The sequence below is a fragment of the Geospiza fortis genome, unplaced genomic scaffold (assembly GCF_000277835.1).
Source record: "Geospiza fortis unplaced genomic scaffold, GeoFor_1.0 scaffold162, whole genome shotgun sequence".
Classification (NCBI taxonomy): Eukaryota; Metazoa; Chordata; class Aves; order Passeriformes; family Thraupidae; genus Geospiza; species Geospiza fortis.
Genome location: NW_005054316.1, coordinates 1,188,327 through 1,204,737, shown reverse-complemented (window position 1 = coordinate 1,204,737; position 16,411 = coordinate 1,188,327). Strand labels below are relative to the sequence as shown.

Below are 16,411 nucleotides of genomic sequence, written 5' to 3'. Positions count from 1 at the left end.
TTTTCTGTATGGGGTAGTACTGTGACTAGTGGTGATGATCAAGGTTGCTTTTTTGGAATATGCATAATTGGTAGGTTTTATATTTTAACTGAACAGCAGCCATTTCACTTTCTTGTAAGTGATTCTTGTGCAAATATGTTGCTGAAGATTCCAGTGAGACCCAAATTACTTGAAAAAAGAGTTGAAACTTAATTTTGTACTCTAACAACAGTCACTTTTTAGGTAATAATTTTGAGGAATCTGGCTGAGTTCTTCTTCTAGCATATCTCTGTGCAGACTTGCTCTTTACATTGCCATCTCTTTACCATGGTAAAAAAAAGTGAGAGGAACATTGGAAATGTGAATGTGTTCTCTTGGCATTTCGGGAGCAGGGTGGTAGTGAAGGGGATGGAAGTACTTTGTGGAAAAGAAAAGCTCTACTGTTTCTGCAGCTTTTCCTTTACTATGCAGGAAGTGTACATAAATGCTCAAGTTTCTTTACAAACCCAAAGCCCTGAACCTCTCCTTGCTCCTTTTCAATCAGGGATCTAACTATAAACCTTCAGTGCTTGTATTTTTTATTAAGACTGTCATATGATGCAGAAATATTGCTAGATATTTCTTTTAAGGTGCAGGATTGTGGAAAAAACTTACAAGTTCTGAGCAGCATCAGTAGCCCCTCTGTGTCTTTGAGGGGCTTGAAGCAACAATATGGCATTTCTTTAAGTCCCTTTGGAACTGGAATGGTTTCAGTTATGTGAAGTGAATTGTAATATATGGGCATCTATAATTTTGGATACATTTATCTAGAGGAAAGACATTTTCACTGTGAAACTTGCTGCCATATGACTCAATCTTGTAGTACTATTACATGTCTGTTGTAACTTTTGAAGTGGTTCCTGTGACTGAACAGAGCCTGTATTTTAGGACACTGAGGTAATGCTTTGGATGGGATATGGGCCTAATCTGGCTTTTCCCCCCCTCTTTCCATCTTCTTTTCTCCACTCTTTTCAGCTTCATATTTTCATGAAGTTTATGGCAAAGTATCATCTGAATATTTCTTTTCCTTCAGTCAAAGTTGATTGAAATAACTCTTCAGACTCAGATTATTTGTTTGTTCTGCTAGTAAACCAATCGTTCTTGTAATAGCAGGGCAGATAAGTACTGCCTGAAGTATCAGACTTCGCTTGGAATCTGACAAGCACTGGAATAAAGTGAATAAGAGATGGGGAGATTCTCTCAAGTCTCAGAAAAAAAAAATCACTGAGGCTACAGTTGCAAGGTAATACTTTCCCTCCATCTTGTAGTTAAAGCACCTACTAGGAAAAACTGCAAGAAAGATGTACAGTAGAAGTACCTTGGACTGTGCTTTATCTGTTGATAATCTGTTTTTCTGTTTTCTATCTTGTTGTAGTCTTAAAGTGGACCTTGGGTTCTTGGAAATCCCATAACACTGTTTGAATTATCCACTTCCCAGCACTAAGAAAACCCCTTGGGTTTCTGAAGCTCACAGCCTGTGCAAAACAGTAGCTCTGTATTTGTACTCCTGTGGGAACTCCTGAGCACTGCCCAGTGGTGCATTTCTTGGGGCTAAGGAAAGGACCTATCTGAAGTCCTCTCAAGTACACTGAGAAAGAAGCAAACTACAGGATCTAATTTGGCACCTGCAACAAATTTTAAGACTTAAGATAGAATGGGTAGGGCTATTTTTAGGGCTACACTTTACAACTTAATCATATTGAAGGCACATGTTGTAAAACCAATTTTTTAAATCTGGCAATTTGTGTTTTGTTAGTGACCAGTTATCTTTGACACTTAAAAAATTAGGCTGAATAATGCAAAACATTTACAATTGATCTTGAGCTAGTGCATTAAATTTTAAAAATAAATTACCATCATGGATTTGAGGAGATGTGAATTAAGGTTGTATAAGCAACTTCTAGGGACAATGTCAACCTTTTAATATTACGTGTCAAATTGGATTTCTGGTAAATACAAACCATAAAAATATTACCTTTTGCAACACTGGTATGCAGCTATTTTTGTGGTGTGAAGTGGAGCTCTGTATAATAACAGAAATGCCTCATCAAAATAGCTAAGTAAAATTACAACTATTTCCACAAAACAATGATTTCTTTTAATGTTTTGGCATGAATTTTTCCATGTTCTATGAAACACATGAAAAAATGCAAGGCACTCTAATGAGGGAGCATTGTTTTTTGCATATTTAAAATAAGAGTTTCAGCTCCATGGTACCCCTTGTTTATGCAAGGACATATTTTCCTCTTTTGATTTTTGTGGAATAGTGCCATCTACTGAATTTTTGGAATTGTACCTTGGTTTTCATTTGTGGGGGTAATTTTGAACAAACCTATAAAATGGTCACTACTGTTTTGATAGCAGTGAAATAGCAAGTTTCTCAGTCCTTTGGTGATATGCAAAACTAAAAATTGTGCTGAAGTGGAACCTGAGGAGGCTTAAGCTAAGATAAAGTGAAAAACACTATCTTAGATTTACAAAATACTTAAAGTAGCAATTAAAGGATGGCTGTGATTGCTCGCACTTGAGGCTAATTTTAACAATTTTTTAGTGTCATTTTGAATAAGACTGTTTCAGAAGTCTCTACTGCTTTGAGCAGATGAGGGAAATTTTGTCCCAAGACCCATTTATTTCATTACGTTTGAATTGCTAGGGTTTAGAGACTGCTAGCCAAAATACTTAAAAAGCAATAGCAGCTTTTTGTGATACTGTGCCTGTGAACATCACGTGGGGTATTTGGAAGGTCTTTTAGCTTGTCTGTCCCCAGGCTCATAGCTGAAAGACTGCTATGAGTCTGGGGACAGATTGTCATATCAATTTGGTACAGACAGAAGAGGTAAACTTGTACCTGCCACCTGGGTTTGGGATCTAGGTTTCTCCAACTTGCCTATGCCATGGAAGTGTTGGTATTTCTAATCCTTGACCTGCTTAGTGCTTCAACAAATGACTTTGCTGGTAACTACTTCAAAAAGCTGTGTAAGCAGAAACATGGTATACCTGTGTCAGTGTATTGATAAAACTTCCAGTGATTAAACTTTCTTCAGAAGCGTGTTTGGAAGAAATTTTTTCCATCATCAATACAATGCAAATTGGTGTGGGAAGTAGAAGGGTAGATTAAACCTCATCCCCAAATTGTCTTAAAGGTCTGTGTCCAAAGGAAGGAGCTGATATCACTGCTGAGAGAGAAACTACAGCAGAGTCTGGGGGAGAAACTGATAGATATGACCAACTTTTAATTTGAGATCTTTTTTAAGACCTCTTCCTATGCCTAGGTCCCCTGCTTTTTCTGTTGCCTTTATCAAAGCAAGTGAGTAAAAGCAGCTAATGAAGAGTGGTAACAGTACCTGTGGTGTTATTCTAAATGACCCCTAATGGTGTAAAGGGTTAATAAGGTATAGGTAAAATTGGCTCAGGAGACTACACTCACTGCTATGAAGTTTGTGGGGAAGGGATTGGAGAATGGGCTTGTGTGTGAACAAAGTTGATATGGAAAAACTGGTGATTACAGTTGGTCTTCTGTCCCTTCTATCCAGTGGTTGGTGATTTGGAAATAACTGAAGAGACTTTGCTTGTCAGACGAGAGTTAAGGGAACTATTCTAGATCATGCTGTGTGAATGAAGAGAGTTTTTCTGGACCTAGCAAAATGCTTTCCAGTCAGAAATAGGTGATGACAGACAATAGTTGATTGGGCAAGGTTTGGCTATGTTCTTGAAAATGTTAAATTGTCCTTTTATTAGATAACATTCAAGGTTATTTATGTTTTCATAAGCTAAATTAAATAAGTATGTAATTCACTTAGCATCTAGTTCTAGAACATTACACTTGTTAATGCTGCTCTTGGCAATGTTTGTACAAAATATCTGGACTCTGAGAAGAGACATCATTCTTATTCCAAGTATACCTCAGTTCTAGGAGCATAGAATGCCCCTGCCTTTATTCTTGGCCAAGAAGCTATGCATGTTAAGAGGAAAAGCCTGGTTAATTATTAATATTGGGATATAGTATGTAATAACATGTTGAAATTTGACTTAAAACTAAACTGGATTAAATGGGTAACAGGTGAGCAGGTCTTGGAAGCATGCAACAGAAAACAAAGGTTTTATCTCTGAATTTTGATGGAGTTCTTAAAAAATACATCATTATTTCCTGGATTTACTCTTACATATGCAGCCTTTCGAAAAACTTTACTGAATTAGCAGTTACCACCCATTTCACTGCATCTTGTGTAGTTGTAGAAACCAGTATTTGTAAGAATTTCCTACCCTTGTGTTCTGCTGTTCTTCTCTTCCATCCCACCCAGAAAAAGTAGTGGATTAGTCATCTTTGTGTTGTTAGTGCTGAAATAGAGGTCTTACACTAAAGGAGTACAACCTGTGTCAGAAAGCAAAGTGAGTAAAATCAAGGAAAGCCTATAGCCTTTTTAGTTTTTTTCCTTTTTGATCTAAATTGATGTTTTTACCTCTTCATTTAATAGCATGCTTTGCCATCTGTTGATTTTGTATATAGAAACTTATCATTAAAACCAATCTTGTTTCTTGTTTAATTTTAAATCATGGTTTTTTGGGTTTTTTTAATCCTGTTTGCATTTGTACTGCTCGATTACATCTTGTTCCAATGAACGATTGCCTCTCGCTAGCAGCTCTGAGAAAACTCTACCAAATACAGCCTTTACAGAAAATTTGCTGGCACTTTTTATAGCTGCTTGGGAAATGTATTTGTGCACATTTATGTAAACAACTTTGACGTTTAAGAAGTGCTTTGACCCCTGTCTGTTGTTTTTACAAAAGTGGATTGTAGTTACTGCTCCCTATCTGTTCCCTATCAGTGTACATGAAAACTAGTTCAGGCATTGTTTAATTTTAAAATAAACTCATGCAAATTGAGGCAAAAAAGGGTAGGTTTGTGATTTAAAATTGCTACAACTACCTTTATACAAAAACCACTTAATAAACTTTTGCTGAGATCTGTAGACTGGTATTTTTCAAAACAGAGCTCCTTTTTACTTGATCAGTCTGAGACTATTTTCTTTGCAAGCTAACATGGAATCATTCAGCTTCTGATGTTTAAAGGAGCTGAGCATTGTTCTATAAACAAAGTCAATACTTAAGGAAGCTGATCTGTACTTATGTAGGAATGAACATTATTGGTAGCTGATTTGGAAGTTGAGAAATTCAACTTCCAGCCAGTTGTTTAGTCACCACTTCACTGCAAGTTCTAAAGCTGCAATAGCAAACAGCAATAGTAGTTTGCTATACCCTGTTAAACTACTATGATATTTGTAATGGGATCTAACATCCATTTTTTAAATGTTGTACCTGTTATTGCGCTCACAATAGGACAAATTATATGTTATCTTGTTTGGTAGTACATGGATCTGAAAGGTCAAAGTGTATTTTCTAGACAGTATTTGATTGTAGTACTTTCTGACTTTTTGAATAAATCTCTCTTGCTAAATAACTGTGTCTTGACAGATTGTTCTTTGAGATGGCTGTAGATTATGTATGTGAAAGTAATAGTAATCTTTAGATTTGATGAGATACAGTGGTGCATTTTAATTTTTTTTTTAATTATTCAGGGTCTGATTAAGTGGAAAACTGCTACACATACATTACTGTAGTAAAATATGCAGGTACATCATGCACTCCTGGAGTGCTATACATAAGAATACATTGAGTCATCTGCTGGTTTTAGTGTTTTGTATACAATTCAAATCAGTGGTTCGTGTCTTTCTCTAGCCAATGATTTTTTTTGTCAAAATTTTCAAGTGTTGAAGTACTGGTAGGCGTTACAGCTATAGTTTTGAGAAGTATCTAGGAATGAATATTAAAAACTGCTACATCTTCAGATTTGTCTTAATACTTGTGAGCTATTGTAACAGTAGCAACTCTGATACCTAGTCTGTATTTTCTGTATTACCAAGAGTTTTTATCACAGTGTAATAAATAAAGATGCCAATATCTGTGTGGTGAGAGTTTGGAAAATAATTTAAAATTATAAATGTGTGTGTATACCTCAGGATAACCAGCTTCCTGAGCTGAAAGACAGGGACAGGAAGCAAAATAGACCCTCTGTAATCCAGGATGAAGTAGTTAGTGACCTGCTGAGCCATTTAGGCACTCATAAGTCTATGGGACTGGATGGGATTCATCCAAGTGTGCTGAGGGAGCTGGTGGAAGAGCTCACACAGCTGCTCTCCATCATATATCATCAGGCTACCCAGGAAAGTCAACTGGAGGTTGGCCAATGTGGTGTCCATCCACAAAAAGGGCCAGAAGAAGGATCTGTGGATCTACAGGCCTGTTAGCCTGACCTTGCTGTCCAGGAAGGTTCTGGAACAGATTATCTTGAGTGTGATCACATGGCACTTACAGAAGAGCCAAGGGGTCAGGCCCAGCCAGCCTGGTTTAGGACACTGGGTGACATGCATGAGAGGCAAGCTGTGGATGGTGTCTACCTGGACTTTAGTAAAGTCTTTGACTGTTTCCCACAGCATACTTCTGGTGAAACTGGTTGCCCATGGGTTGGACAGGTGTACTCTTTGTTGGGTTAAAAAACTGCCTGAATGGCCAGACTAGAGGGTGTTGGTGAATGGTGTCATATCCAGTTGATGTTCAGTCACAAGTGCTCAGGGCCCAGTGTTGGGCCCAGTTCACCTTTATTTGTGATCTGGATGAAGGGATCAAGTGCACTCTCAGTAAGTTCACAGGTGATACTAAGTTGGATGGGAATGCTGATCTGGCGGAGGATGGGAAGGCTCTGCAGAGGGATCTGGACAGGCTGGATGGATGTACTGAGGCCAGTGCTATGAGGTTCAACAAGACCAAGTGCAGGGGCTTGCACTTCAATCACAACAGCCCCGTGCAACGCTGAAGGATTGGGGAAAAGTGTCTGGAAAGCTGTCCAATGGAAAACGACCTGGGGGTGCTTTTTGGCAGCCAACTGAACATCAGCCAATGTGTGCCCAGGTGGCCAGGAGGGCCAATAGCACCCTGGCCTGTATCAGCAGCAGTGTGGCCAGCAGGACCAGGGCAGGGATTGTCCCCCTGTACCCAGCACTGATGAGGTCACACCTCTAGTGCTGGGCCCCTCACTACAAGAAGGGCATTGAGGTGCTGGAGTGTGTCCAGAGAAGGACTTGTCCTCAAGTGATACGGGGAGCAGCTGAGGGAGCTGGGAGTGTTTAACCTGGAGAAAAGGAGGCTCAGGGACCTAGGAGACCCTACCATTGTCTACAACATGCCTGGAAGGAGGCTGTAGCCAGGTGGGGGTCAGCCTCTTTTCCCAGGCAACTGATGACAGGACAAGAGAACATAGCCTCAAGATGTGCCAGGGGAGGTTTAGTTTTGATACCAGGAGAAATTCTGTCATGGAAAAGGTTGTTAAACATTGGAATGGGCTTCCCAGGGAGGTGATGGAGTCACCATCCCTGGAGGATGGTTCAGGAAAAGACTGGACATGGCACTTAGTTCTGTACTCTAGTTGATAAGGTGGTGATTGGTCAAAGGTTGGACTTGATTAACTTAGAGGTCTTTTAAAATCTAAATCTACAATTTTTTGATGACTGCCTTGTGCTAAGGGTTGAATTGATAGCTACAGATGGGTCAACCACAGGTGAAGAAGTTGTCCCTAGTAGTCCCTAGGTCTACTTAAAGTAACTAAAGTAAAAAAAAACAACAAAAAAAACCCAAAAAAACTGGTCTTCTCTGACTTTCATAAACATTCTGGAATTAATTTTTACTTTCAAATGTGATTTCTAAAGGCAGATGTGCACCACATTGCTACTATGTAGCTAACCTATAAATAATAGTGATTACTTTAAAAAAGAGTATTTTGAGGAGACAACTTGCATATTGCTAAAAGAAATGCTTGAAGTGTAAGCTTAGGTCTGAAGCTTGTTTCATAAACTACCTTTAGGAAATGTTGCTTTTTCTCATAAATTAAAGTGAATTTAGTCTTATGTGATATTAAATTAAGGCCATGCTGTGATTTCCTTGTGTATTACCTGCACTTCTAGCAGTTGTGAAAATGAGCACTAATGCTAGGACATGAGCATGTTCTCTTTTTCTTCTCTCAGGCACAGCTGTTTTTTCTTGTTTTCTCAAAACATATGCAGTGAAGACACTGAAATGCTAGTGTTTTCTAAGGTTAATTTCCAAATGGCAGTGGGGAACATGGAAGCAATATTCAAAGGTACAGTTTAGAAGCTGTTAATTTATTCAATTCCTTAATATTTTGAATTGGGTATGAAGCAGGAGTAGCAGAATGAGCTGCTCTGAATTGAAAAAGCAGGGATGGGTCTTTGATTAGAAAACTGCTCAGAGCAGAGTATTTCCTCTAGAGCTACCCATGGTCTTTGGCAAAGAGTTTTTCTTGTCTACAAAATTAAAATGCTTTGCTCATCCTGTCATTATTCATTATAATTTTTGCCTGTTTTGGGAACGACAATGTAGTAGCTGATCACTGCTTAGTACAGTGAGCTCTCTTGCCTAAAGCACATACACAAGTGCAGCGGGTTTGGGCAAACTGCATTCCCTGGGCTGCTGCCTGTTTTGTGTGGTTGAGAAATGCTTCACATGTACTGAAGCAGGCATGTATTATCCTTCTGCAGTCAGCCTTTGTGACGTGCTTTTTCAATTCAGCATACCCCGCAAAACGGGGAGGCTTTGCATTGCTTTAGAAAAGAAGATTAATGCTGGTTAGGAGGATGATATTAATTTGAGATGAGAAGAATAATTTTAGCTACTAGGTGAAAAAGTGAAGATGACATAATCCTTGAGTAAAGGAACTAAATAAGACTAGATGCTAGGACTATTTTTTTTTTCTTTCATGATGGTGACCACTATAGAAGAGGCCAAAGGATTTTCACATCTGGATGTGAGATTTCCACTAATTTGTCAAAGAGAGATTTGCTCTGAATATTTAAAACTTCTGTAATCTTACTCCCAGTACTGTATATTTACTGATTCCTGGAAAATGTGGAAGAATTTTTTGTTTAAGGAAACATTGAAATATTCTTAATAATGAAATTTTTACTGACTAGTTATAACAGTGCTTCCAGAAATATTAGCATCAGAAGTGCTTGCAGAAAGCATCTGAGGAATAGAATTTGAAAGAAGAAGTAACTTGAGCAGTCTATGGACTTATGTTTTTCTGGGTCATATTCCTCTTATTTTGAAGCAAGGTAGCTGTAGAGTCTTAATTCCAAATAAACTCCAGGTTTGCAAACAAGGTTTGCATTTAATTATGTTGGAAAATGTTCCAGGGAGGAGCTGGGAAATTCTTTTATTAGAAAACTACCTGTGTCACTGGAGATAAACAAGTTTTAAAATTCAATTCCTGTAAGCATTTGAATTTCACATTTGAAAATAGTTTTTGTCTACTTGTGCAAATAATTATTAAATCAAGGGAATGCAGATGCATAAACAAGGCCAAAGGCAATCAGCTCTGAAACTTATCTTATTTCTTGTGGGTTTTTTCAGTCTGGCAATTTGTGCAGTCAATCCATAGATAATGTAAAAGCAACAACTTTACATTAAAAGTATTGTGACTTTGTGTAGGAAGGCATTGTTTATGGGGACAACACCCCCTCCACTTTTTGGTTTTTAAGCCATAAACTGTGACTAGAATACAGACAACTTCTTTGTAAGAAAACTTATGTTTGTAAAATGTAAAATAAAAGCAAAAAACCAGGTGAGGCTCGCTGACTCTTTAAGTTCTTCCATGGCAGAACAAAATTAAATTACTAATTCTGTTTGGGGAAGAAAGCTGGTATTAAGTTTGGTGGATTATTCAACATCTGTCTAGTGTGTATCTCACCACTTAGCTGGATGTTATGCAGATTTATTAGTCTAGAAGAATGTGATTCAAGTTTACAGGTTAAAATATAGCAGTGCATTAAAGCAGACTTCTCCCTGCTGTTGTACTTTTTTATTTTACCAGCTTAGAGGCTGAGCAGGAGATGTGCTTGAGTTTTGATTTGCATGCAGCCTAATAGTCTTTTCAGCCTCTCAACTGTCTGTAGAGTGAATGCACATGTTTTTTAAGAATGCACATATTATCCACTTAGGTTTTGTTCAGCAATTTCTCAGTAAATGGAAAGCTTGCAGAATGGGTGAGAATTGTACTCTTTTATTAATTTTTAGCATATACTGAGAGAAAAAATTGTACATATAGTCCCTGTTTTCCATAAAGCTTCAGAATAATTTCTTTTCTTCTGAATGCTAAGGTGTTTCTTTAAAACAAGAAGTGTTCAGCACTGACAAATTATAGTCCAGAAACCCTGGGCATACAATGATGGTGAAATACTGACCAGTTTGCTTAATTCCTCTCTTATTTCTGCTAAATCTCCTAGACATTGGAGAACTTAATTTTGTATCAGAACCACATTTAAAATACAGAATGTTTGCAACTAAAAAATGAGTTAAGTATGGAGAAGTGAAAGAATCTGTTTTGCTGCAGCCTCCAGCAATGTTCATTATGGGAGGATAGGACTGATTTATGTGTGAGGGGGAAAATGAGCAAGCTTTTGCTATCTCATAACTGGTGTGAATGCAGGAAGTCTTGATACAGAGATCCTGAAAATTTACATTATACATAATTTCCCATTGACTCCTCCATATTTTGACTACTGATCTCATCTTTGTCACAGCAGATGTTTTTTAATGTACCTTGCATTTTTCAGGTCTTTTCATCCTTAAGTAATATTTAAATGGAGAGAAAGATCCTTGGCATTTGAAAAATGCAATAATTTGTTTAGGATGCTTATTTAGATTAACTTCCTTTCATTCTAGTCCTGAAAGTTAACATTGTTAAAATAACTCCTTCATCATTCATCAAGTTCTTTGTGATGAATAATCCCTTAAATATCTGTAAGTTAAGCAGTTATATATGATTTTTTATATTTCAAGGTAGGCCTTTTGATTTTTTGTGTTACTTTGTTGCATTTATAAATGACTGTTTTGGTAACTATTCAGCTCTGTGTGGTTAGATATGTTGAGTGCACTAGCTAGAAGCAGGATGTTAGCCTGTGTGAATGTGGTATTAGTGAAAGTGTTGGTTATGCTGTGTGTTTTGTTTGTTACATGCAACAATTATTCCTTAATGGTACTAATTCCAGCTTTGGTCGGCCAGGAGTTGAATGCTACTGTCAACATGACAGTGGAGCTGCAGTAATCCAACTTCAGTTCCTGATTAATGAGGTAAGTAAAATGATTTATGTGTAATTCGGAGAAGAAATGGAGCACATTTTATTTAATTTTTCATTAGGCAAGCATTAAAATTAGCTGATAAAAATGGTGTAGCACAAATAACAAACTATAATAACAATTATAAATAAATTAAGTTTTTTAGTTTTGGAAAATGCTTGACTAACTCCTGAAAAAATCTTTGTCGCTGAAGTACTCTTTTGGTATAAGCAAGAACTAGGATATCTTTTCATGTCCTTGAACATTGCAAGTTATCTCTGGAAGTGGTGAAGTACTTTTTCAACAGTACTACCAGTTTCAGTAGGTAGTTAATTTTATTTTGATCAAGTTACTGTCTTAGACATGAACTGAATAATGTTGCCTCAGTTTCAGATATGTGTTTTTAGGGATGTAGCAGCTGAGATCTGACAGCAGTGCTGTTCTTGAGCTAGGAACAGGTTTTTAGAGGGATCTCGCTAGCTTTGTCAGCACACAGATATTAGCAGTTCATTGCCTGATTTCTCTGCAGAGATGGGCATGAGGAAACTGATGAGCACACACTGGAAAAAGCTCCTTCCCCATCACCTCTCAGTATAGCACTGAACCAAATATGAGTGAGCTGAATATGTGATCACATCACTTATCTCATTCCTTCTACTTAGAACTTAGCTGTGCTGTGGTGCTGATGCACATGCTTATATTTTTTTTTTCATCCTGGTAATAAATATGTAATATATTTCCACTGTGATGCTACACTGTTCTAGGGCTATGAAAACAGGCTGACTAAAATGTTTTTGTTCTCCTAGGGAGCTCTTGTGAGTGCCTTGGCTGATGACACCTTACACCTGTGGAACTTGCGCCAGAAGAGGCCGGCTATACTTCATTCCCTCAAATTTAACCGGGAACGGTAGGGACTGGTTAATGTTGCTGTGTCCCTTAGCACCACGCCAAGTGCTATTGTAAGATCAGATCTGATTGATGCAGTCCAAGTCATTACTTGGTACATAATTGAAACTGGGCTTACACTGGGTTTGAGTTTCAATCTGTTGGGCCCCAAAGTAGTTGTGGATAAGACACACTAGTGACCTAAACTTAGATGCCTTTTCTATCACTTTGTGTTGCATTGTTGAACATCAATTTTCATATCTTTAAAAGGTGAAGGAGCACAGTAATTTGAATGTATGTCTTCAGAAGAATTTTGGAACAAAAGTGTGTGCACCAAAAAGACAACCAGGAAAACTGATCAATTTTTTTACCTGGAATCTTTTCTCCCTTGATGGCAAAGCAAGATTCTACAGTGTTAGAGCTCTTGTTTGTATCAGAGTATCTGAAAACCAATTGTATTTTGACTAAAAAATTTTATACTCAAGTAATAGAATTCTAAACAAGCTAGAGAGACATTTAAGATTAAATTTCTAAATGTTGAGTAAATTTCTGAAAAACATGGTCCTTTGTTTTAAAAGCAACTACTCCTTCCCTTCTAGGAGGTATTCCTTCTTTTCCAGTATATGTAAAGTCTCAGCTGGAATGCTGTGTTTGCTTTTCAACAGTATGCATTAGTGATGGACTGCTTGGGGAGCTTAGAGGATACTAGCAAGAACACAGAATAATCTGTCACTTGTGTTTCTTTTGAATAGGGCAGGAGATAATATATTTTAAGTAATAGATAGCAATAGAAAAAGTTAAATACTTATCTAATATCTTCTAATGTAGTGTCATGCCAAGTGCTAAACAAACTGTTGGGTGGGTGAAATGGTACCCTTGTAGTTTTAAAGAGTAGGTTATGAACAAATTCATCAAGAACAACATAAATGCAGATTACTGGGGTTTCTTTGTGTAGAGGATTAAGTGATTCTAATTCCCTTTTGAAATTGTTTCTGTGATCACTGTGTATAAAAATCCGACTAGGGCCTGTAGGAACAGGACAAGGGGTAATGACTTCAAAGTGAAAGAGGGTAGGTTTAGATTGGATATTGAAAGAACTTCTTCATTGTAAGTGTGATGAGACACTCTAAGTGATTGCCCAGAAAAGTAGTGGGTGCCTCATTCCTGGAAGTGTTCTAGAAGAGGTTGGATGGGCTTTGCTCAACTATCTACTGAAAGATGTCCCTGGCCACAGGAAGTGGGTTGGACTAGGTGATCTTTAATGACCCCTTCAGGCCCAGACAATTCTGTGATTCTGAACTGTTGTACAGAAAACAGGAAGCTTTGTTGACTGGTGCAAATTCTCTGCCCCAAAGGAGTGGCAGTGTTCCTTTATGCAGCATAGAAGGCAAATGGAGGGAAATGCAATTTATAACCACTAATTTAATGAGGATTGTCCAAATGTAAGAGATACAGTAGTGTGTCCAAACTGAAATTTCTACTTCTCCCTTCCTTTTTTTAGACTTTTCTCTTACTTATAGTGTCTACTTAAGTGTCAGTGTAAAAGTGGGATTTGTATCCTGAAACCACACTTAAAAATGGGCTTCTAACTAATGCTCTAAAAGAGGTATCTGATTCTGATTGTGTGTAAATCTGTTGTAGGCTGGCTTAGAGTTTTAGATGTGTTGTATCTTTGGTTAAACAAAGTGAAAGTTTTAAACTATCTTTTTTTTCTGTAAATGTAATGATGTCAGTAGCAAAATCCATCAGAGGGAGTTGAGTGGGGGTAGAAAGGAGTCTTGGTCACTGATGTTGCTTTAGTGGCCGACTTAGTTACTAATCCTGTCTTACCAAGGTAGGTAACAAGAGCACCACAGTTACCATGAGTGGTGTAAGCATAGCTTGAGACAAGGGCTTATTCTTCTAGCAATTTTAATTTTAAAACATCTATTATAATAACATATAAAGTTAGCCAGAACACTTAAGATTGCCAGATCTGTACCTTGTCATAGCCAATTAGGTCATGGTGGATGACTGTTAAATGTTTTCAAATATTCTGTTTTCTTTTGACTAGTTCATAAAACACAACTTTATAAAATAACATATAATTTCATTATCAGGTAAATATTTTGACTGGAACTTGAAATGCAAAAAATTCACTGTTGAATAATTCTAAATAGGGGCCTTCATAACACTCTGAGTAATTCATTCTTAGTAATGAATTACTAAGTTCTTAGTAATTCATTATACCTAATAGTTTCAATATGCTGTATGAATTTGAAGTAAATGGGCTTTTCTTTGGTCAGTTTTATGCTATATACAACTAAGTTTATTGAGAAGAGTGTTAATGATGTAAATTCATTATGCACAGTCCATTCTGTCAGGCCTTTCTGGAAATGTGTCAGGGGGCTTTGGAGGTCTTTCGTGGTTTTAATCCCACCCTATAGTCCATGTCCACTTCCTGCCACTCATTCCTGCATTGTACTGTGTTGTGCTCTTTCTAAAGGAAAAGTGCCTCCCTATCTCCACTTGACCCCCCTCTTCTCCAGCCAAATCTTATTCTTTCTCATGGTGTGTTAATACCAATAGTCCTTGGATTTACCAGCAATTCTTGTCTGTTAGTAATAACAGTCCTTGGCTGGCTCCACAGCCATCCACTTATCTGTGTTTGAGACATACACATTAGTCCCTTATCTTCTGGGAATCAAGAGCTCAAAGGGATCTCATTGTGGGCTGCTGTTTATAGGGTTGTTAGACAATGGGCTTTAATACACATTAGCCTTGTATAATCAGGAGCTCAAAAACATCTCACTTTGGACCACTGTTTATAGGGTAGCAAGAGAGTGGGCTTCAGTTGTAGTAATTTTCCATCCTGGCCAGTTTGAGTTGATAACTTTCTTTGACTGTTCAGCAACAAAAATATTATTCCACTTGTGTTGTCATTAAAAAAAATAAAAAATTCCAAGGCTGTTTTTTAAAAGCAGATGTTCATTAGACACCTGTTAGTTCCTGGGAACAGACAGGGTTTCTGATAAGCTCAAGGGGAGTTTAGTCCAAGTACAGTTCATCAAGGCCAGGGCTTAATGAGCATTTCTCAGATCAGAGAAATTGGTGTCCTGGATGGCAGAGGCATGCAGCACCACAACCCATACCACGACTGAAGTCAGCTCCCTCAGCCTTTACATTCTCAAGTCATTAAGCTGTTATAAACCTAATTAATAAAAAATTTAAAGTACTTTATGTTGTGGGATTAAGATCTGTTCATAAGGATAACTAACTTCTCAAACAGGACTTATTTGAAGTATTTTGTGCACTACAACACAGCCTTATAACTGTCTTGTCTAATGATACTTTGTCAGTTTGTGAAGGGAGATTAGATATCTTGGAACTCATTGTATGATGGAAGCAATGATAGTAGTGGCATCAGTATTTGCTCTAGGACTGTTGAGGCAAAGGTTTAAAATTATTGAACTGATTTGGTTTATCTGGAAGTGTGTTGAAATTGCAGAAAAGCTATATTTGTGTCCTATGTAATAGGAGTTGAAATTTAAACTGTCACAGGCAAATTTTTATTCAGATTTTGTTTCTAAATAACTATTTTATATGTAAGGTTTAGATTTCATCTAGAAAGTTGTCTTTAGCATAGAAAGCTAACTGTAACAGTTACTCAGATGAAAGGATTTTCTTAGTCTTGAAAACTGTTCTCTAAGTGTGTTTAAAAAATAATTAAATAATCAAGTGATAAGGCTAGGACTTCATTAACTAATTCTATAGTCTTCTAGCACAGCCTTTTAACAACTCTGCTTAATTCCTTTCTTTTAGTTATGTGGAAGAACTATGGCCCAATGTCTAACAACACAATTTCTAGATTTCATATTTGTTTATCCTGTTGGTAATTGAATTTTGTTGCCTCACTTTCTGGTGTTTTAAACATCTTAAGATGCAAACCCAAGAACTAGCTTGTTTACAAATGCTTCTGTTGTGTGTTTAAATATTTTGTGAACTTACCTGAAAATTTGAGTTTTAAATCTGTAAATTATTTCAGAATGCAGTCTCTAATATATGACAGGAAAGTGATGTGAGTTTTTGCTTTTCTACTCATGAAGTTTAAGAACAGGGAGTAGTGAAAGAGCTGATTCTTTTTAATATAATTCTTTACCATTACAGGCTTTCTTCTGATACGTGGAAAATGTCTTTGGGTGGCTTACATCAATCTTAGATTTGAGCAAAACATTTTTTAAAAGCAGGCCTGAAAGATGCTGCTTTCTCTCGAATCATTAAATTAGTAAAGAATCTGTAGATAACAAACTGACCATTCATGGATTCATAGCTCCTGACTGCCTTT

At 37.2% G+C, this 16,411-nt stretch overlaps 1 protein-coding gene across 1 annotated transcript in view; it reads left to right on the top strand.

The window, feature by feature from the left end:
- STXBP5 (syntaxin binding protein 5) overlaps window positions 1-16,411 on the top strand; it is a 122,649-nt gene that overhangs the window by 33,231 nt on the left and 73,007 nt on the right. Inside the window, exons 3-4 of the mRNA XM_031056239.1 lie at window positions 11,136-11,217; window positions 12,009-12,109. Coding sequence (XP_030912099.1) covers window positions 11,136-11,217; window positions 12,009-12,109 — 183 coding nt within the window. The remainder of the gene's footprint in view (window positions 1-11,135; window positions 11,218-12,008; window positions 12,110-16,411) is intronic.